At 39.4% G+C, this 21,668-nt stretch overlaps 1 protein-coding gene across 1 annotated transcript; it reads left to right on the top strand.

Moving 5' to 3' along the window:
• Positions 1-1,272: 1,272 nt before the first annotated feature.
• Positions 1,273-21,467, top strand: LOC121525996 (GTPase IMAP family member 7-like). The gene is made up of 2 exons (XM_041812244.1): positions 1,273-1,282; positions 20,512-21,467. The coding sequence occupies exons 1-2, from the start codon at positions 1,273-1,275 to the stop codon at positions 21,465-21,467; spliced, it is 966 nt and encodes a 321-aa protein (XP_041668178.1).
• Positions 21,468-21,668: the final 201 nt, after the last annotated feature.

Genomic DNA, 21,668 nt, shown 5'->3' with positions numbered 1-21,668 from the left:
AAACAAACAAGGACCTTTCTTTAATGAAAATTCACTCTTATTTCTTAATAATTATTTGAGATTACAGAGTCAAAAACAGGGCAAATTTATTCACACTGCTGAGGATCATACATCACATTAAATACATGCCGTTAACACAGGGAATAAGCCTGGTGCGTTTTTTCTTTGGGTCAGCTGACTGGTCTTTAAAGGTTTGCACTATCAGCTGAAATATTCAAGTGTTTTTATTTTATCAGCCAGGCTGGAGTCGACTAGAATGACTACCTGGTGTTTTCATGTCTCTGCAAAGTTTCAAACTCTTAACGTGGGCTAAGAAGAAGGACTGTGGTGGTCAGTGACTGACCATGAGGCCCGGTGACCTTAACCTCATTAAGAAAAGGAGTGGACATTTGGGCAAAGTTTGAAGAAAATCTAAAAAATACAAAAGTTTTCATTCAAATTTGGCAGTAGAGAGAGACATGCAGCTTGAGAACCACAGTTTGAGTATCACAGTTCTGTACATTGAACAGAAAGTAACATAATGGTGTGGTGCATTCCTTAGTTATTGTCGTCACTCGTTTTTATTGTAATATTAATAATATTAATATTATTGTTGGGGTAGCCTAGGGACATTTTAGGGCAGCTTCAACTCCCCCCCAAAACAGGCATGAAAACGGGTCGGGGGGAAAAAGGTGAGAAGGATGCGACCCCTCTAGGGCAAGGGCATGCTCCCCTGGAAGAAAATTTTGAATATTTCATTTAAAAGCATCAATCTGATGTATTTCGAAAGAAAAATCAAGCAGAATTACAAGACGGTATGAATGTATAATAAAGTATCTATCTATACATGGTCACATGATGCTATATAAGAAATTAGACTGACAACTTCTCTCATGAAAAGTGCAACAGCACAACTTTAATGTAGTCGCTCAGATGTGCAAATGGCCTATCAGTATTATCATTAAGTACAGACCCTGACAATGACAAACCTCAGACCACACTTATGTATGACAGGCCGTGCATGCTAACCAGCCAAGCCTCTCCATACACCGCTCACTGCGCAATCTGCCGCAGAATGAAAAAAGCTTGAGGCCCTTCGCGCTATTATTTCCATGCTCTCGTGCTTTAAGAGTGAATGTTTTTATCAAATACAAGGCTCCCCTCAGGTGTGCGCACATGTTCCAAGTTCACTGATCATCTCTGGTATACCTCCATGTCCCATCAACCCCCCCCCCAAAAATAAATATTTTCTCATCTACACGATTCACGTAGGTCACCTATTTTGGATTCAAAATGGCGAAAGGTGAGTGATTTTCATGCCTGCAAAAAGGCTGTTAAGGCCTAAGGACGCCCATGGTGGAGAGGGTGGTACAGTCGAGCTTCCATTTGTGTACTACAGACATAAATGTCAGATTAAATATTGTGGCAAAGATATTCTGAAAACCAATGGCGACCTGAAAAAAATCTCCCTCGGCCCTCACGTGGTTCCCGACCCAGACTTTGGGAATGAGTGAATTAGCCAGATGAGCTTGATGATCTTGTACTGAGCTAAGATGCTAGCTGAGCCCCTTTAACAAAATAAAATCTTTCAGCTGAATAAATCTTGAATTAATTGTGTGGGGTTAGAGGTTGAGTTATTTATTCCACAATCTTAAACCAAACTGGTACCGGATGAAGAGCCGTTTGGGAGCCAAAAAATCAGCTCTACTGAGCTGGGTCAAATGATTTTTTTCACCATTTTTGCCACTTTGCACCCATTTTAGCTACGTTTTGTTATTAAATACCACTTTTTTACCAGTTTCTGCCCATTTTAGCCACTTCTTTTTGCCACTTCTATCTCATTTTTGCACTTTTTCACCACTTTCCGCCCATTAAAGCTACCTTTTGCTACCATAAACCACTTGTTTGATATTTTTTGCCCATTTTTGCCACTCTGTCACCTGTAACTCATTTTTTGTCACTTCTCATACATTTTATGTTAGTTTCTGACCCCTTTTTCACTTTGTCTCCCCATTTTTGCCCCTTTTCACACATTTTTGTTGCTTTTTAAACATTTATTGTCACCTTTAACTTATTATTATTGTATTTCAAGCTGTTTTTGCTTCACTGCTTAGATTGGGGACAATTTGGCTGTTTGGTTGAGCAGGGTTAGGCAAAACTGCTGGAGGCTTTTTTAATTCCTGCCTGCTACTTTCTCTGAGTATTTTAAATCTTACTTTGAATATTTCACAACTTTCAGACTGCAAAAGTAGCATTGAAATAAAGAATTTTTAGTTTTTTGTTGGGGTTTTTTTGCACTTTGAATTCTTGGCATAATCGTAAACAGCTCAAAACGTGGCCTTTTTGGTGTCATTGCTCTATGCAGAAATCACTACTTGCCCCCCAAGGAGAGTTTTCTACTGCTGCGTGCTGTAGGCTGTTTGTCCTTAGTCACTAAGCGTATCTCAGCCTTAACTGATCAGTTTGGCTAACTTTAAAACTCTAAAGGGGAGGGATAACAAAGTCAGCCTGATATTTTCTGTGGCCCTCAGTGAAAGAAGTTTGGACGCCCCTGCAATGATGGGCTCCATTGGTCAGGCCCCATGAGTGCATAAATCACCAGTGTGCCCTGCTGGAATCTGCAGTTTTATGAGCTGAAATCCAGAAATAATTTCACGTGTTTGGAGTAAACGGACCGTTGGGGTGAAGTTTGTCTCTCTGCCTCCGACTCTGCAGCTACAAGTCATCCAGATGGAACACATTTTTAGGAAGTAGTCAGTAAACGTCACTTTTGAATGATGTTATTCCTGCTTGTCATCGGCATAACTGCACATCCACCATCACGCCCATGTGTCAGAGCCGCACAGCTCCGCGGAGAGAAGAGCGGAGCTGTGAAGGAGTGATTTCCGGGGAGAAGAAGAAGAAACATTTTGCTGCAGGAATGAGAACAGAGCGGTAATAAAAAGCTCATCTGGATGTGATGGAGTTTCTCAGCTCCGTCCTTCATGGTGACAAACGGCGGTCTGACGCTTCGCTTTGAATTTCAATGAAGAAATAAAGAATCAGCCGCACTTTCCAAACTTTTAAAGTACAAACAGCACCAATCTGAGAAACTTAACACCCGTTTTAACTGTCCTTATTTCACTCTGGAGCGTAAACACGTCCACTTAAAGAAATCTCTGACCTGTTTCTGCCGTGAACGCCTGCTGATTTCAGAGCTGAGGCAGCCTTTCCCAAACTTCAGGAGGTCAGGCATCACTGCAAACCTGAACACCAAACATCCTCAACGTGACACTCAAAGTATTTATCTTCACTTTTCCTTTTTAAACAATGTAAATGTTCAGCTTATTAAGTCATAGATTTATGAGAAACCAAAGTCCAAAAGCTAGCTGGACCAGAGTCGTGTCCTGGATCCTGACAGTGAGTCGTTTTTTTCCTCAGTAGTCCCAGAGTATGGCGACGTCTCGTACGTACGTATGAAAATGAAAACATGATGGTTCTGGGCTAAAACCACAGATATTCTTTACTGATCAGTCCCAGTAAAAGGATCCGTTGATTAGACTGCAGACTTACAGGCAGGGCACCAAAGGATAAATTATTTTGAAAGGGCTTTTGGAAATCAAGAAAACAACCAGCTTCACTCGTTTGTCATTTCTCAGCGACTCGACAGAAACCAGAAATGAAAAATCAGCGCCATTTTTCCTTTCTTTGTTTTTGATTTAAAGCAGAAAAAAGAGGAAACAGAATTTGATTTTGGTTAATACCTGTATCATTCATTCATTTAATATTTGATTTATAATTGAATAACAAATAAAAGAAAAATGTCTCACTGGTCACTTTTCTGTTTAAAAACCAAATTAAAGAATGAAAGTACTGTTTATTTTCTAGTTTTCATTTCTGAAACAAAATCAAATAAACAACAAAAGATGCGTCTTTTTGATTTTTGCTGTTTATGTTGAGATCAGAGAATGAAATATGAAAAACCAGCTGGAAGCAGTCAATTTGGTTGAAATGTTGATTTGAGTAACCTGGTGCAGGTGTTGTGTCAGGCTAGTTCACCGAAAATTTCTAATCAAATTCCTAATTTAGGAAAAAAATAACAAATTCCCCTCAACATTATGTGGAAAATTAAGGAAAAATTTCCAAACAAATTCCCCAAAACATACAGACAAATTCTTTTAAAATTCCATTAAAGGAAAACTTCAAAGGAAATTCCCCACCTAAATTTACAATCAGATTCCCAAAACTTTGAAAATAAATTCCCCAAATTCCCATGAAATACCAAACTAAATAAATAAATAAATTCAAAGCACACTAACGTGTCCCTCCCCCAAATTTTCATTCTGGTCATCCTATAATCCTTGGTCTCAGTTAACCTTGTAAAGCAGATGGATACACCCTTTTCCTTGTTTCTCACTGGTGAATCCATCTTACAAAGCTCCAATCTGAACCGTTTGGGCCCGGTTAGAAAGTGACAGGGCCAATCCGCGACAAGGGGCGGTACTTTCAGGCACAGCAGAGTCGTGAGGTAAACGAGCAGCGGCAAGAGACCCGTGCAATTGGTGGAAGAGCAGGATATATGCGAAAAGTAAACGGATATTTTTCATCAATTTATGGTCATAGAGATTATTTTATTTCCAGTAAATTCTCCAGAACCTTCCATACTTTCTGCCTCATTCATGGACAACTTGGTGAAGCATATCCGAGCAGTCTGCTGCTGTTTTTCTTCTTCTGTTTTCAGAATAAAACCTCCACCACGTCTCCAACCGCTGACAGGACGCTGTGATCAGGATTTAAATGGACTGAAACCAGAAGCTGCTGATTAAAAAGTGTTAAATGTGAAAAATGAAGATGTGGAGACAAAGGAGCTAAAAATACCCCACGTTAGACGTAATCACTGTGAGTGTTTCACCAAAGCGAGCGGCCCACGGGCCGCCGCTTTCTGATGGGCTGGCACACACATTTTTAAAATGTCACTGTATGTAAATGACTCGTCATCTACCTGGCTGCTCTCACACCTTTCATCCACTTTAAACACTCGGAGCCAAAACACGGCGAGCTCGCTCTTGTGTTTTAACGTCTGCAGCTCTTTAGATGACGGACAGCCCTAACAGTGGCGAGCGTTTGACGTGCTGAAGAGGCTGCGTGTGTCTCTGAGTCAACATTTCAGCCGTCACCAAGCCAGGAAAATTAATTTTAGACCCTCAAGACATGACTTGTTGGAGCAGAGTGTCTGGAGAGCCAATCAGTGTCACAAAAAGACAATTACTGGATGTAAATACTGGACACTTGAGTGGGCAGCGTGAAGGACAAGGATGCTGGTGGAGGTGTAATATTCAGACAATACTGCCATCTAGTGGACAGTTTAGGAGTTTCTCCGTGTGGACGCTTTAAGGCTGGAGATTTCTCTGCTGTTTGTGTTAGTGTGATCATCATAGGTTAGAGTTAACAGCCACAGAAGAGCAGATTAAACCCACCGACTACTGGCAGAGACAGCAACATGAAGGTTATGTGTTACAAAGACACACATTCGTGCAGTCAGATCAGTTTTTGCTGCCTTTGCCACGTAGAAGAGTTTAGTGTGAAAAATAAACCTTGTTTCATGGTTTTAAAATTCAGGAGTCCAAACTCTTTGGTCTTGGTTTCCTGTGGTTTGGCTGATAGTGGGAAAAAATGAGGTTTTGGAAAGAATTTAAGCTGCAAACTGAATGCTCATTGGTTGAAAATGCTCTGAAATGATGTGTTGGACAGTTGGAGTGATTCTGACTGGTACTGGAGTTAAAGACAGAGGGAGATTTGATGCTTCTGAGAGGGTTGAGCTGGAACTTCAGTTCTGCATTTTAAAATGCACCATTTCTACTTTTTCCAACATCTTAAACTACGGGTCACTGACTTCCTGTTTAGCTAGAGACCTGCTTTTATACGGTGCCATGAAAAAGTTTTGGTCCCCTTTCTGATTCCTGATGTTTTTGCATATTTATCAAACTTAAATATTTCTGATCATCAAACCAATTTTAATATCTCACAAAGACAACCCAAGTAAATACAAAATACAGTTTCTAAATAACTATTTTAATTTTTTTTGGGGGGGAGGGGGGTCCAAATCTTTCTGGCCCTGTGTGAAAAACTAACTGCCCCCCTTGTTAAATCATGAGTTAACTGTGATTACCCACAGTTCTTGGAAAGCTGAGTTCAGTTCCTCTGGCCACACCCAGGCCTGATGACCTCCAGATTAGTTGAATGAAGAAATCACTTCGATAGAAGCTGTCAGACAAAATGAAGTAGGCGACAAGATCTCAGAAAGAAACGCATCATGTCACCATCCAAAGAAATTCAAGAACTACTGAGAAACAAAGTTATTGAGTTAAGAGAACCACGGTCAGAGCCATTATCCACAAATGGAGAGAACTGGGAACAGTGATGAACCTTCCCAGGAGTGGTCGGCCAACCAAAATGACTCCAAGAGCGCATGGACGACTCATCCAGGAGGTCACAAAGAACCCAGAACCAGATCCAAGGACCTGCAGGCCTCACTGGCCTTAGTTAAGGTCAGAGTTCATGACTCAGCCATCAGAAAGACACTGGGCAACAATGGCATCATGGGAGAGTTCCAAGGCCAAAACCACTGCTGACAAAAAAGAACACAAAGGCTCGTCTCACATTTGCCAACAAACATCCTGATGATCCCCAAGACTTCTGGGAAATATTCTGTGGACTGACCAGACAGAAGTAGAACTTTCTGGAAGGAGTGCAGCCCGTTACATCAGGAGTAAAAATAACACAGCATTTGATAAAAAGAACATCATGCTAACAGTCAAACATGGTGGTGGGAATGTGATGGTCTGGACCAGGACCTGGACCACTTGCTGTGATTGATGGAACCATGAATTCTGCTGTCTACCAGAAAATCCTGAAGGCCAGCATCCAGCCATCAGTTCACGACCTCAAGATCAGGCTCTCTTGGGTTATGCAGCAGGACAACGACCTGAAACATACCAGCAAGTCCACCTCTGAATGACTCAGAATAAACAGAATTAAGGTTTTGTAGTGGTCTGGTCAATGTCTGGACTTAAATCCAACTGAGATGCTGTGGTGTGACGTTAAACGGGCGTTCATGCTGGAAAACCCTCCAATATGGCTGAGTTCAAACAACTCTGTGAAGAAGAGTGGGACAACATTCCTCCACAGTGATGAGAGAGACTCATCAGCAGTTATCACAAACGCTTGATTTCAGTTATTGCTGCCAAGGATGGAACAACCAGTTTTTAGGTTCAGGGGGAAATTACTTTTTCATACAGGGACAGAGAGGTTTGGATTTTTTCTTCCACTGATCTGCCTTTTCGTCACTTTTTTCTAGTTGAAACTTTGAACTGTAATCAAATTTGTCTGAAGTTGCTCTGAATAAAGTTTGTTTGAGTTGTATGAAATGTTGGAGCTTGATAATAATTTCCCTGTTACACAAATACTGGAACATTTCCTCAGTGTTGGTCTGTTCTGATGGTGTGGGCTGGAGCCCTCTGGTGGCTGCTGGAGGTACTGCATGTTGGCTGTATGAGGTCTTCAAAACTTTTGATTTTATTTTATTGAAACATTACACTGATTTTGTTCAGTTGTTCTTATTTCCTGATTACAAAAACTTAGATTTTGAATAAATTAATCGTACGCTTTTTTAATGGATAGTTTCCCAGTATTAAATATGTCACAGTTTTCTTAATTATCCTAATTGTTAATCTATATTTATTAAAATATATGTATATTTTTCACATATCCAAAGATTCATTAAAACTGTGTAAATTTGCTCTTGACTAATGGAATAAATTCCATGAAACTCCAAGTCTTATTGCGGTACTTCTCTACTTATGACTTGAATAAATCTGTGAACAAAGTTTCCGCTCTGATCCGTTTCCAATCAGAGGAAGGAGTCTCTCTTCTCGTAAAGCTGGCGTGAGCTCAGGAGATTCTCCTGCTGATAATAAGTGTGTCATCATTAACTAGAGCAAGAAAACATCCGTGTAATGAGGACCTGGATGAGAAACACGTGAATGTAAAAGCAGAGATGCTTCATGTGTTTTCTGTCGAGTCACAGAGACTTGTTCCTTCAGACGAGACAAACCGGTTTATCGGCACAAATATTTTTAGGTCAGAGAGACACGAAGAGAAGTCGCCTTATTGAAGTCAACACAAATGTCAACATGTGAACTTCATGTGATTGAAAACTTCATCAGTGAAACATCAAATATTTGTGACATGGAAAAATGTTTGCAGACGCCTGAGCAAACTTTGTAGACTACAACTTCCTCTAAAGAGCCTCCACTTGAGAAGAAAAGAGGTCACTGTCTTAAATTAATGACTATAATTATAAGAATAAATACCAAACACCTGACAAACCAACTACCTAAGGCCGGCCACACACTACAGGATTTTAAGCCCATTTGGGGCAAGATTTGCCTCCCCCGACGATCATGGGGGCGTATACCGACTGGAGCCTCATCGCAAACAATTATTTGTCTGAGTAATCTGCATGTGTGTGGTGTCAACACGATTAATTTACTGCTCCAAGTCGCGTTGTAGCCTCCCAAACCCTGAATCATAAATATCAAACGTGTCTGATATTTACGATTCTAGGTCGTTGTGCTGCTGACAGAGTACCCACAACAACCAATGAGAGGGAGCACACCAGGTAGCGTCACCAGACGAATCATACATACTTACACCGCATAATTACAACCATAAACACAACGGTACCTTAATTCCAGCCAGGATTTCGTCCTGAGTCTTTCCTTTGTTCTATGATTGTTGCTGCACCTGTAACACACGCCAGGACCTTCTGTTGTGGAGAGACAGCAAGACGGTATCGACAGACATCCGTGTTTTTCTGATGTCACGTGATCGTGCGAGGTCACAGGCAGGTCGGCAGGTGTGTGGTCTCCAGTGATCTCACAGTCTGAGGTGTCTAGTGTGTGCGTTCAGAGGATTAAAGATGAAACATTTTTGGAAATTGTCCTGAAGTCTGCGGTCTCCCACGGTTTTAAAATTGTTTCAGATTTTCTTCGTCTAGTCTAGTCGTCTAGTGTGTGGCCGGCCTAACTGAGCTTTTAATCAAACGTTGAAGAATAACCTTGAAAGAAACACCAAAGAAGGTTAGTGTTAACCGTGCAAAGCAGATGGATTAGCCAGACTCCATGTCTGACAGCATGCAGCACCCCAATCTGAAATGTTTGAGCCAGCTCTGACCAATCAGAGCCATTCTACGCTATTGGCTGCCACCAGTAGGCATTATTCATTAATCAAATAAAAATATGTAATTTAAAATGAGTGACTGCTGAGAAGCATCCCCACAGCATGATGCTGCCACCACTGTGCTCCACAGTGGGGATGGTGTGTTTGTGGTGATGTCAGTGTTCAGTGTCTCCATTCTGGTCTCATCAGACCAGCTGCTGAAGCTTGGAACTCCTTCAGAGTAGTCATAGGTTTCTTGGTGGACTCTCTCTCTCTTGTCTCCTTCTTGCACGCCCACTCAGTTTGTGAGGACGGTCTGATCTAGGCAGATTTACACATGTGACATATTCCTTCATTTCTTCAGGATGGATTTAATGGGTTTATCCATCCCCAGACTTACATTTTTCAATAACCTTTTCTCTGAGTTGCTTGGAGTCTTCCTTTGACTTCATGGTGTAATGGTAGCCAGGAATACTGATGAACCAGTGACTGGGCCTTCCAGACACAGGTGTCTTTATACTACCATCACTCAGGTGATTCCATTTCACTAACTGTGAGGCTGCTAGCACCAGCTGCCTGGACCTCTGTTGAATTAGGTCAGTCATTTTAAATGGGATGAATATTTATGCAGTCATTTATTTTACGTTATATATTTTATATTTAATTGGCATTACTTTAAAGAAATCTGCTTTCACACTGACATTAAAGAGACTTTTTTTTGCATTTTTATGTCAAAGACAGCACATTTAAATTAGCCATGACTGATTTATAAAATCAATAAAAGGGTTAAAATATCCAATAATCCTTTTTATAGCCACTGTAGTTACTTTGCACAGCAGACAGTGACCAAATGCTTCAGCCTCCCTGTCGTGATACGATGAATGCAAACTAGACGATGACGATACGATGCGATGAGAATGGATTTGGTGATGTTATTTTGACATTAGCATGACCATGTCTGCAGTTTTACATCCAAAATTGTAGCACACAAACCTCACAGAACTGGAGTTTCACGTTGTCTCTTACACAACATGTGAGTCAGAGTTCAGGCCTCTGAAATATGCAGCCTTTAGATAAACAAGCAGGTCAGTGAGAATAAGAAAGGTGATCAGATAGGATCAGTGTGACTGGATGTTTCATGGTTAAGGGTGAATAAATGCTGATTTAAAATAATTAAATGTCTATTAAAGGGTTAAAAAGAGTGACATTCCTCCAGCTCTGGGGTTTAATAGTGCCGGTTGGTGTTGAAAGCATGCAGCACTTCCTCCTGCATGTTTTACCGGTCTGACAGACAAGGAGGAGGACACGCCCACGTCTGAGACAAAAGTTCTGACATGAGTTGTTCTGAGGTAAATTCATAGTATGAAAGGACGCTCAGCAGCAGGAGCCCTCCAGCTTTAAGATTTTCAACATGAGCAAGGAGTATTATAAAGGTAAGTTCATCTGGGAATATGATGGGATTAGGAATTTTACCCTGCAAAAAATTTTGATTTTAATACAGACCTGTACCATGGATCTAGAGCTTTCCTGCTGTTGTCTTAACTTTTAGTTTCGATCACATGGGAGATTCTAATTGAATAGCTTCTCTTTGCTCTGGCCCGTTGAGCGCACAGTGCACCCCTAAAACCCGCTATGTCCCTAGCTAGCAGATTAACGATGAGATGGAAGGATGTGTGCATGGATGGGACTAGGAAGTAACAGAAAGGTTTAACTGTATAAATGCATTAAAGAGCAGAGCGCCCCACCTCCACCTCTCTGCAGCTCTGGTGTCAGCTGTAAAACCCCTGCTCCAAATCCTCCAATGAAATTTAAGGAAATCCCTAAAATTCATGCTTGGAAAACATTTGATTCAGCACAAAAAACAAGATTGAAAAACAGAGAGAAAGACAAACGTAATTCATTGCTACTTCCTGAATTCATGGTGAATGATAGCTAGAGGCATTCACTGACCCTCTGTCGCCATTGACCTTCGTGTTATTTAACATAATTGGTCTATTTATTTATTTATTTTTTAAAATCTATTTACTGGAGAAATTAACATTTCCATGGCTTCACCAATCAGGCATCACTTTGGGCACTCTAGGATTGTGGGTAGTGTAGTTGTTTTCTCTGAAATTGTTATACCAACTTGTGTCCTCTAGAGCAGTGGTTCTTAACGTTGGGGTCGGGACCCCATTGGGGGTACGAGACAGTGAGAGGGGGTCTCCACCAGAGCATGTGAGCGGAGTGGAGCGATGAGATTTCCCGCTCCTCGCTCACAGAGCTGTTCCTTGCGCCCGCTTGTCCGCTCAGAGGGGATTCACGCCGCTCCGCTCATTATCGCTCCACCTTCCACTCAAGTTTCTTCCCGCTCCACTCCCATCACTCACCGCTCACTCAACGAAAACACGGAAGCGCATTACCATTACCATCTTCTCGGTTTCAGACACTGGGAAATACTGATGTTTTTAAAAAATGACGGTGGTGTTATTATTAGTATATCAGCACTGTGTAGGCATCTCAAGTCTCTCGGATTATTCTGGTGGAAAGCCCAGTCTCTCTGCAGGAGCAGTGAAACCAACACGGGATGCTTCTCGGATACAAATTCTTGCAGATGCATTCTGGGTGAGACATGCTTCAGACGCATGGTGTGAGCGGTACCGGAGCGAAATTGGAGCGGGATGGAGAGAGAGCAAGATGAGGTGCCGGTCCAGCTTTTTTGAAAAAAATGCTCCGTGCTCTGGCCAAAATCCCTCTGCTCGCGCTCCCCGCTCGCTCCTGCTCCACTCAGCTCACATGCTCTGGTCTCCACATGCCTTAAAAATGTAGGAATATATTTTAAATGACACTGTTGCCCCTTTACAACAATTTTGCCAGATTTCAACCTGTTGTCATTGTTTTTTCCCACCAATTTTGCCAATTTTAACACATTTTTGCCACTTAAAACCCAGTTTTTGTCCATTTTAAACCCTTTCCCCCACTTTTTTTCTACCGGTTTTTGCCACTTCTAAACCAAATCTTGCCACTCTCTGCCTATTGTTGGCTCTGTTGACTCATTATTGCCACTATTAACCCCTTTTTACCTCTTTATAGGCCACATTTCACAATTAAATATGCCCATTTTTGCCAGTTTAACCGATTTCTGCCTCAGTTAACCCTTTTTTTCCAGTTTATATCATTTTTTCATCTCATTTTACCAAATATCCACCTATTTTTGCTACTTAAATGCCATTTCAGCCACTTTTTAAATCCCTTTTACCACTTAATATGCCCCTTTTTTGACACTTTAACCCATTTTTGGCATTTTTGCTTATTTTGCCACTTTTATCCATTTTTGGCTCTTCCAACCCATTTCTGCTACTCTTAAACTCCAATTTCATCACCTTTCCCAACATTTTTCGCCATTAACCCATTTTAGCTATTTTTAATCTATTTAAAGTCTGTTTTAAACAAAAGGATTTACATTTTTAAGGCCCCTCATTCACACTGAGGTCGCTCGTGTTTCTCAGATGGTTATGACATTATACTGAATAATAAACCCACTGTAAAGGAAAATAAATGAGATTTTAACTGCAGGAAACTAAATTAATGGAGTTTGAGTGGAAAAGGTGCAAGAGCAATCCTTGATTGATCTTCCTTCATGTTTGATTGTGAAGTCTTTCTATCACATTGTGGTTTTTGTACATCTTTCCATAATGCTGTGTCTTACATAACCCTTTGTGTTGAAAGGAGACGTACGATTCGATTGGTTGTTGAGAGAATTCTTTGAGTTGCTGAGTATCGGTGCTGTCTGAAACCTGTTGGATAACACCAGCTCTACACAATCCTAAAATAACACAGGATGTTTTTCCAGCTGTGTCACTGCTCTGTGTTTGAAACGGAATCTGTATCATCTCGTCAGAGGTGACTGGTGTAAGTTATTCTTAAATTCAGGCGGCTAATCTTTATTTTCATCAGCGCTGTGTTTGACAGAACTTCACTGTTTGCAGGGCTGGGCGGTAAAATGGTTGTGAGGACATTTATGTGGAAAACAGTATGTACAATATGGGTGGATAACTGAATTTTAGCTAGTTTAAATAAAGACAAACTAGTTAGACTGTAGGCAAACAAACATCAGACATTTTCAGTTAGTCTTTTTTAAAATCTGACCACATTAAGAAGTGGAGGAGAGTTTTGGGAAAATAAAGCTAAGGTGTGGGGTGTCTGCAGTCTTGTGAACCTGATGGCGTATGAATTTCTCAGGAAATGAAAAACTGTGGTTAGGAACCAATGAGAGCAGAGGAAAGTCAAAGCTCTAGGTGGATTTGTGTGCCGTTACACCAGTGAAACTAGTAAAACTGGTAAGCAGCTTTATTTCAGCAGGGAAGTGCTGTCTTTTTAATAATTACATCTTGATGATGTTCACCTCGGTCAGGACAGATCCTCAGATGATGGAATATGTCTGCAGAAATGTTTGGATCTGTAACATAGCTGGGCTATTAAAGTAGCATTCAGTTAGTGATGAGTATGATCTAAACCTCCCACTATTCCCACCTTCCACCTTAAAGAAAAATTAAGACTTTCTATTTCAGTAGATCACCATAGTGTAAAATATCTAAGGGGACAGGCGTTTAAAGACAACAGATCATGTTTCACAGCTGTACAATTAGTCTGAGGTCTAATTCAGTGTTAATTTCTTCAACTAAAAATGTTCATCAACAGAATTTTTCCATGACAAAAACTAGACTAAGACAACAAAAAAAGATCTATGATGACTAAAACTAGACTGGGAATAACAAAAATAGATCTGTGATGACTAAAACTAGACTAAAACCAACAAAAATAGATCTGTGATGACAAAAACTAGACTAAAACCAACGAAAATAGATCTGTGATGACTAAAACTAGACTGGGAATAACAAAAATAGATCTGTGATGACTAAAACTAGACTGAGACTAACAAAAATAGATCTGTGATGACTAAAACCAGACTAAGACAACAAAAAAAGATCTGTGATGACTAAGACTAGACTGGGAATAACAAAAATAGATCTGTGATGACTAAAACCAGACTAAGACAACAAAAAAAGATCTGTGATGACTAAGACTAGACTGGGACTAACAAAAATAGATCTGTGATGACTAAAACTAGACTGAGACGAACAAAAATAGATCTGTGATGACTAAAACTAGACTGGGACTAACAAAAATAGATCTGTGATGACTCAAACTAGGCTGAGACTAACAAAAATAGATCTGTGATGACTAAAACTAGACTAAGACTAACAAAAATAGATCTGTGATGACTAAAACTAGACTAAAACCAACAAAAATAGATCTGTGATGACTAAAACTAGACTGGGACTAACAAAAATAGATCTGTGATGACTAAAACTAGACTGAGACTAACAAAAATAGATCTGTGATGACTAAAACTAGACTGGGACTAACAAAAATAGATCTGTGATGACTAAAACTAGACTGGGAATAACAAAAATAGATCTGTGATGACTAAAACTAGACTGAAACCAACAGAAATAGATCTGTGATGACTAAAACTAGACTAAGACTAACAAAAATAGATCTGTGATGACTAAAACTAGACTAAAACTAACAAAAATAGATCTGTGATGACTAAAACTAGACTGAGACTAACAAAAATAGATCTGTGATGACTAAAACTAGACTGAGACTAACAAAAATAGATCTGTGATGACTAAAACTAGACTGAGACTAACAAAAATAGATCTGTGATGACTAAAACTAGACTAAGACTAACAAAAATAGATCTGTGATGACTAAAACTAGACTGAGACTAACAAAAATAGATCTGTGATGACTAAAACTAGACTGAGACTAACAAAAATAGATCTGTGATGACTAAAACTAGACTAAAAACTACAAAAATAGATCTGTGATGACAAAAACTAGACTAAAACCAACGAAAATAGATCTGTGATGACTAAAACTAGACTGGGAATAACAAAAATAGATCTGTGATGACTAAAACTAGACTGAGACTAACAAAAATAGATCTGTGATGACTAAAACTAGACTGGGACTAACAAAAATAGATCTGTGATGACTAAAACTAGACTGGGACTAACAAAAATAGATCTGTGATGACTAAAACTAGACTGGGAATAACAAAAATAGATCTGTGATGACTAAAACTAGACTAAAACCAACAAAAATAGATCTGTGATGACTAAAACTAGACTGAGACTAACAAAAATAGATCTGTGATGACTAAAACTAGACTGGGAATAACAAAAATAGATCTGTGATGACTAAAACTAGACTGAGACTAACAAAAATAGATCTGTGATGACTAAAACTAGACTGGGAATAACAAAAATAGATCTGTGATGACTAAAACTAGACTAAAACCTACAAAAATAGATCTGTGATGACTAAAACCAGACTGGGAATAACAAAAATAGATCTGTAATGACTAAAACTAGACTAAGACAAACAAAAATAGATCTGTGACGACTAAAACTAGACTGAGACTAACAAAAATAGATCTGTGATGACTAAAACTAGACTGAGACTAACAAAAATAGATCTGTGATGACTAAAACTAGACTGAGACTAACAAAAATAGATCTGTGATGACTAAAACTAGACTGAGACTAACAAAAATAGATCTGTGATGACTAAAACTAGACTGGGAATAACAAAAATAGATCTGTGATGACTAAAACTAGACTGGGAATAACAAAAATAGATCTGTGATGACTAAAACTAGACTAAAACCAACAAAAATAGATCTGTGATGACTAAAACTAGACTGAGACTAACAAAAATAGATCTGTGATGACTAAAACTAGACTGGGAATAACAAAAATAGATCTGTGATGACTAAAACTAGACTAAAACCAACAGAAATAGATCTGTGATGACTAAAACTAGACTGAGACTAACAAAAATAGATCTGTGATGACTAAAACTAGACTGGGACTAACAAAAATAGATCTGTGATGACTAAAACCAGACTAAGACAACAAAAAAAGATCTGTGATGACTAAGACTAGACTGAGACTAACAAAAATAGATCTGTGATGACTAAAACTAGACTGGGACTAACAAAAATAGATCTGTGATGACTAAAACTAGACTGGGAATAACAAAAATAGATCTGTGATGACTAAAACTAGACTAAGACTAACAAAAATAGATCTGTGATGACTAAAACTAGACTAAAACTAACAAAAATAGATCTGTGATGACTAAAACTAGACTGAGACTAACAAAAATAGATCTGTGATGACTAAAACTAGACTGGGACTAACAAAAATAGATCTGTGATGACTAAAACTAGACTGAGACTAACAAAAATAGATCTGTGATGACTAAAACTAGACTAAGACTAACAAAAATAGATCTGTGATGACTAAAACCAGACTAAGACTAACAAAAATAGATCTGTGATGACTAAAACTAGACTAAGACAAACAAAAATAGATCTGTGATGACTAAAACTAGACTAAGACTAACAAAAATAGATCTGTGATGACTAAAACTAGACTAAAACTAACAAAAATAGATCTGTGATGACTAAAACTAGACTGAGACTAACAAAAATAGATCTGTGATGACTAAAACTAGACTGAGACTAACAAAAATAGATCTGTGATGACTAAAACTAGACTGAGACTAACAAAAATAGATCTGTGATGACTAAAACTAGACTAAGACTAACAAAAATAGATCTGTGATGACTAAAACCAGACTAAGACTAACAAAAATAGATCTGTGATGACTAAAACTAGACTAAGACAAACAAAAATAGATCTGTGATGACTAAAACTAGACTAAAACCAACAAAAATAGATCTGTGATGACAAAAACTAGACTAAAACCAACGAAAATAGATCTGTGATGACTAAAACTAGACTGAGACTAACAAAAATAGATCTGTGATGACTAAAACTAGACTAACAAAAATAGATCTGTGATGACAAAAACTAGACTGAGACTAACAAAAATAGATCTGTGATGACTAAAACTAGACTAACAAAAATAGATCTGTGATGACTAAAACTAGACTAAAAACTACAAAAATAGATCTGTGATGACAAAAACTAGACTAAAACCAACGAAAATAGATCTGTGATGACTAAAACTAGACTGGGAATAACAAAAATAGATCTGTGATGACTAAAACTAGACTGAGACTAACAAAAATAGATCTGTGATGACTAAAACTAGACTGGGAATAACAAAAATAGATCTGTGATGACTAAAACTAGACTGGGAATAACAAAAATAGATCTGTGATGACTAAAACTAGACTAAAACCAACAAAAATAGATCTGTGATGACTAAAACTAGACTGAGACTAACAAAAATAGATCTGTGATGACTAAAACTAGACTGGGAATAACAAAAATAGATCTGTGATGACTAAAACTAGACTGGGAATAACAAAAATAGATCTGTGATGACTAAAACTAGACTGGGAATAACAAAAATAGATCTGTGATGACTAAAACTAGACTGGGAATAACAAAAATAGATCTGTGATGACTAAAACTAGACTAAAACCTACAAAAATAGATCTGTGATGACTAAAACCAGACTGGGAATAACAAAAATAGATCTGTGATGACTAAAACTAGACTAAAACCTACAAAAATAGATCTGTAATGACTAAAACTAGACTAAAACCAACAAAAATAGATCTGTGATGACTAAAACTAGACTAAGACTAAGCACTTCTCTGCGGAAATAAAGCTGCTTACCAGTTTTACTAGTTTCACTGGTGTAACTGCGTACAAATCCACTTAGAGCTTTGAATTTCCTCTGCTCTCATTGGTTCTGTGATGACAAAAACTAGACTAACAAAAATAGATCTGTGATGACTAAAACTAGACTGAGACTAACAAAAATAGATCTGTGATGACTAAAACAAGACTGAGACTAACAAAAATAGATCTGTGATGACTAAAACTAGACTAAAACCAACAAAAATAGATCTGTGATGACTAAAACTAGACTAAAACCAACAAAAATAGATCTGTGATGACTAAAACTAGACTAAAACCAACAAAAATAGATCTGTGATGACTAAAACTAGACTGAGACTAACAAAAATAGATCTGTGATGACTAAAACTAGACTGGGAATAACAAAAATAGATCTGTGATGACTAAAACTAGACTAAAACCAACAAAAATAGATCTGTGATGACTAAAACTAGACTAAAATGTTTTTGAGTTTTTGTCAACTAAAATATGACTAAAATATCACCAAAAAATAAATGCGTTATTCAAAGACTAAATCTAAAACTTAAATTCGAAATAGCTGTCAAAATTAACACAGGACTGTTTAACACAGTTGGTCTCATTGGCAAAGATGAATCGTATGAAGATTCAGAGCTGTGCCATGTGAATTTGCCATATTAAAAATAAAACAAAGGTTTAACTGGAGTTAAAATAGAGCTAGATTAAGTAAGACAGATGGGGAACATGGATGTCATTTTGAAATAGGCTACGCCCCGAGTTACTGCAGCAACAGAGCGATAATTTACAGATTAGCTAAAATAATAGTGATGGGTTGTCCGTGAACGAGCTGGTTCAAAGAGCCGGCTCTTTAATGTGAATAAGAAGAGCCTGATCCTATCTGAGAGCCATTTTATATCATTATAACTATTACTTTTATTGTTTTTATGCGTTTTGTTTGTGTGTTATGCGATTGATGAGCAGGAATGATCTTTTCTACATTCACTTCCAACAGGCACATCTCACATTAGGGACACAAGCCTGATGGTACAACAGTAATGTTTTTATCAGGTGTGTCAAACAGCCCAGACAGTGAGCAGCATGACATTTTCATCAATTAAAAAAAATTGAGCACTAAAATACCAGCACAAATATCAATTATATGTCATGACATTGCCAAATCTGGCTGGTCAAATGAACATAACTGGTACCTGAATGAAGAGCCATTTAGAAGCCCAAAGAGCCGGCTCTTCTTGCCTAGCTAAACCAAATGATCCAGCTCACTGAAAGGAGCAGAAATCCCACCACTATAAAATACGAATAAGTAAACACTGAAATACAGAGAGACAGCTGATCCAAAGCTTACTGTTATGAAAACTTTTGGATGTTAATTTAGTTTACATCTATCACTGATGAACTGGACTGATGTGTGCACTTGGGCTCTGCTCTGCGTACTTTAACAGGTCCATATAATGTCAGAAAACTCACCACATATCAGTGCCAATGGTAGACGGTGCCTTTAGGGAACAGTGTGGATTTCTGGTGGATATTATGTAAGTGGATATTAGTCTGTTTTTCTCCCATCCTATCTCCAATGACCGTGTGATGCCACACACTAAAAGGGACACCAGTGCATACCCTCTATTGAAGACTTTAAAGAACGACAACATCAGAAACAGAGAAACCCTGAAACTAGGGATGTTGAGGTCTTTTTCCCTCCATTTCTGCCAAATAGAAGGCCGTAGTTTGCAAATTTTAGAAAAGTGGGCGGCAAGGAGTTCCACCCAATTGCAAACAAAAGGGAAAGATTTCTTAGTATACTGTATGTGTATGAGACTGAACAATGATGTGTCGTTCATGAGCCAACCGGTCCTTCTAACCAACTCTTTAATATAAATGACAGGAGCTGGATCCCGTTTAAGAGCCAGTTTCCCTTCTTACGTTTCTGTAGTTATTTAGTCCACGTTTTAAAAGCCAAACTGGTACCAAATGAAGACACAAAACATCGGCTTTTATTTCTGAGGTGATCCAAATGATCCAGATCTCCATAAAGAGATGGATTTCCCGTCACAGTAGGCAAAGCTGCATGGCTATAAGCTGAGGAAACACAAAAAAGACAAAGTGGACTGCTTGGTGGAAACGGACCCTGTCTTAGATGTTTGATGTCTGCTGCTCTTTCCTCCTTACTCTAGTCCTGCAGTTGAGGGTCTAATCAGATGTTTTAGTGGGGCTGATCAATAAGGAAGTAGTGGTGATTTTAGCCCAGAGTCATTATATTATCATTAGCGCCAAGTTTAGACGAAACAGAGCCGCGAGAAGTGTCATCACACACCATCATTTCACACTTGGGTAGCTTGGTAGTCTACCTTGGATATTTCTGACAATATGGCCCACAATCAAGTCCACTATGGAGAAAATGAACGGGCTTTTACTTCCTGAACCATGCTGCTGAGCTCTACCACATCTGCTTCTGTATAAACAGTAATAAACAGCAGCGTTTACACGCTCAGCCATGGTATTCTTAAAAAACATCATTGATAGTATTATTAATGGCAGTTTAGATCATTGCATCACATTCTATCCTCATCCTATCTTTGTCTTTATCGCCCAGCCCTAGCTGCATGATAAACAGTGTATCTCTGTCCAACAGGGTACGATTCCGAGGAAAGACGGATTGTTCTGGTTGGGAAGACCGGGGTGGGAAAGAGCGCCGCAGGAAACACCATCCTGGGCAGGGAAGCGTTTGAGTCCGAGCTGTCTCCATCTTCTCAGACGTCTCAATGTCAGAAAGCCAAAGGGAATATCGGAGGACGGAAGGTGGCGGTTATCGACACCCCAGGCCTGTTCGACACAAATTTCACTGAAGAAGAAGTGCTGAAGAGGATCAAGATGTGCATCTCTCTGTCTGCCCCGGGTCCTCACGCCTTCCTCGTGGTTCTGCAGCTGGGCAGGTTCACGCAAGAGGAGAAGGACACCATCAAGATGATCCAGATCACGTTCGGCGAAGAAGCCGCCAGATACACCATGGTGTTGTTCACACACGGAGACCAGCTGAGGAAGCAGACCATCGAAGGCTACGTGGCAGAGAGTCCCGATCTGAAAGCCTTCATCAGAACATGCTACAACCGGTACCACGTCTTCAACAACGAAGTCAAAGACCCCGAACAAATCAACGAGCTCCTGGACAAAATCGACAAGATGACGACGGCCAACGGAGGATCCTTCTACACCAATGAAATGTTCCTGAAAGCAGAGGAGGCCATAGAGAAGGAGAAACAGCGCCTCCTGAAGGAGATGGAGGAAAAGCGGCAGAGAGAGCTGGAAGCGCTGAGAGGGAGACTTGCAGGAGCGGCGTATCGCAGGGAGGAGCGGCTGGTGTACAAGAGATACGAGTATCAGGCAAGAGCCCAGGCCGAGAGAAACAATGATTTTATCGCCGCCCCGGCGATCCTGCTGGCAACCACCTGTGGTGCTGCTGTCGGAGGGATTATCGGGATTGCAGGAGGTCCCATCGGTATCGCCGTCGGCGTTGCAGCTGGAGCAGCAGTGGGAGCTGTAGTTGGAGCTTTATCAGTCAGAGTCTCAGAGCGATGCAACGTGCAATGAGATGATGAAACACAGTCTAACTAGAAATTTCCACAGTCTGCCTGTGCAGCGTTCTGTCCATGTCTGAGAGCTGAGTAGACCGTGATCCATGTCTGGAGCATGCTAAGAGAAACTTAAGATATGAGCTGAGTCTGCAGAGCACAATGACCACAAAGAAAATCAATAAGTGATCAATTTCAAAATAAAACGTCTATGATGTTC

The sequence above is a fragment of the Cheilinus undulatus genome, linkage group 18, assembly GCF_018320785.1.
Source record: "Cheilinus undulatus linkage group 18, ASM1832078v1, whole genome shotgun sequence".
Lineage (NCBI taxonomy): Eukaryota > Metazoa > Chordata > Actinopteri > Labriformes > Labridae > Cheilinus > Cheilinus undulatus.
This window is presented reverse-complemented; position numbering and strand designations above follow the sequence as displayed.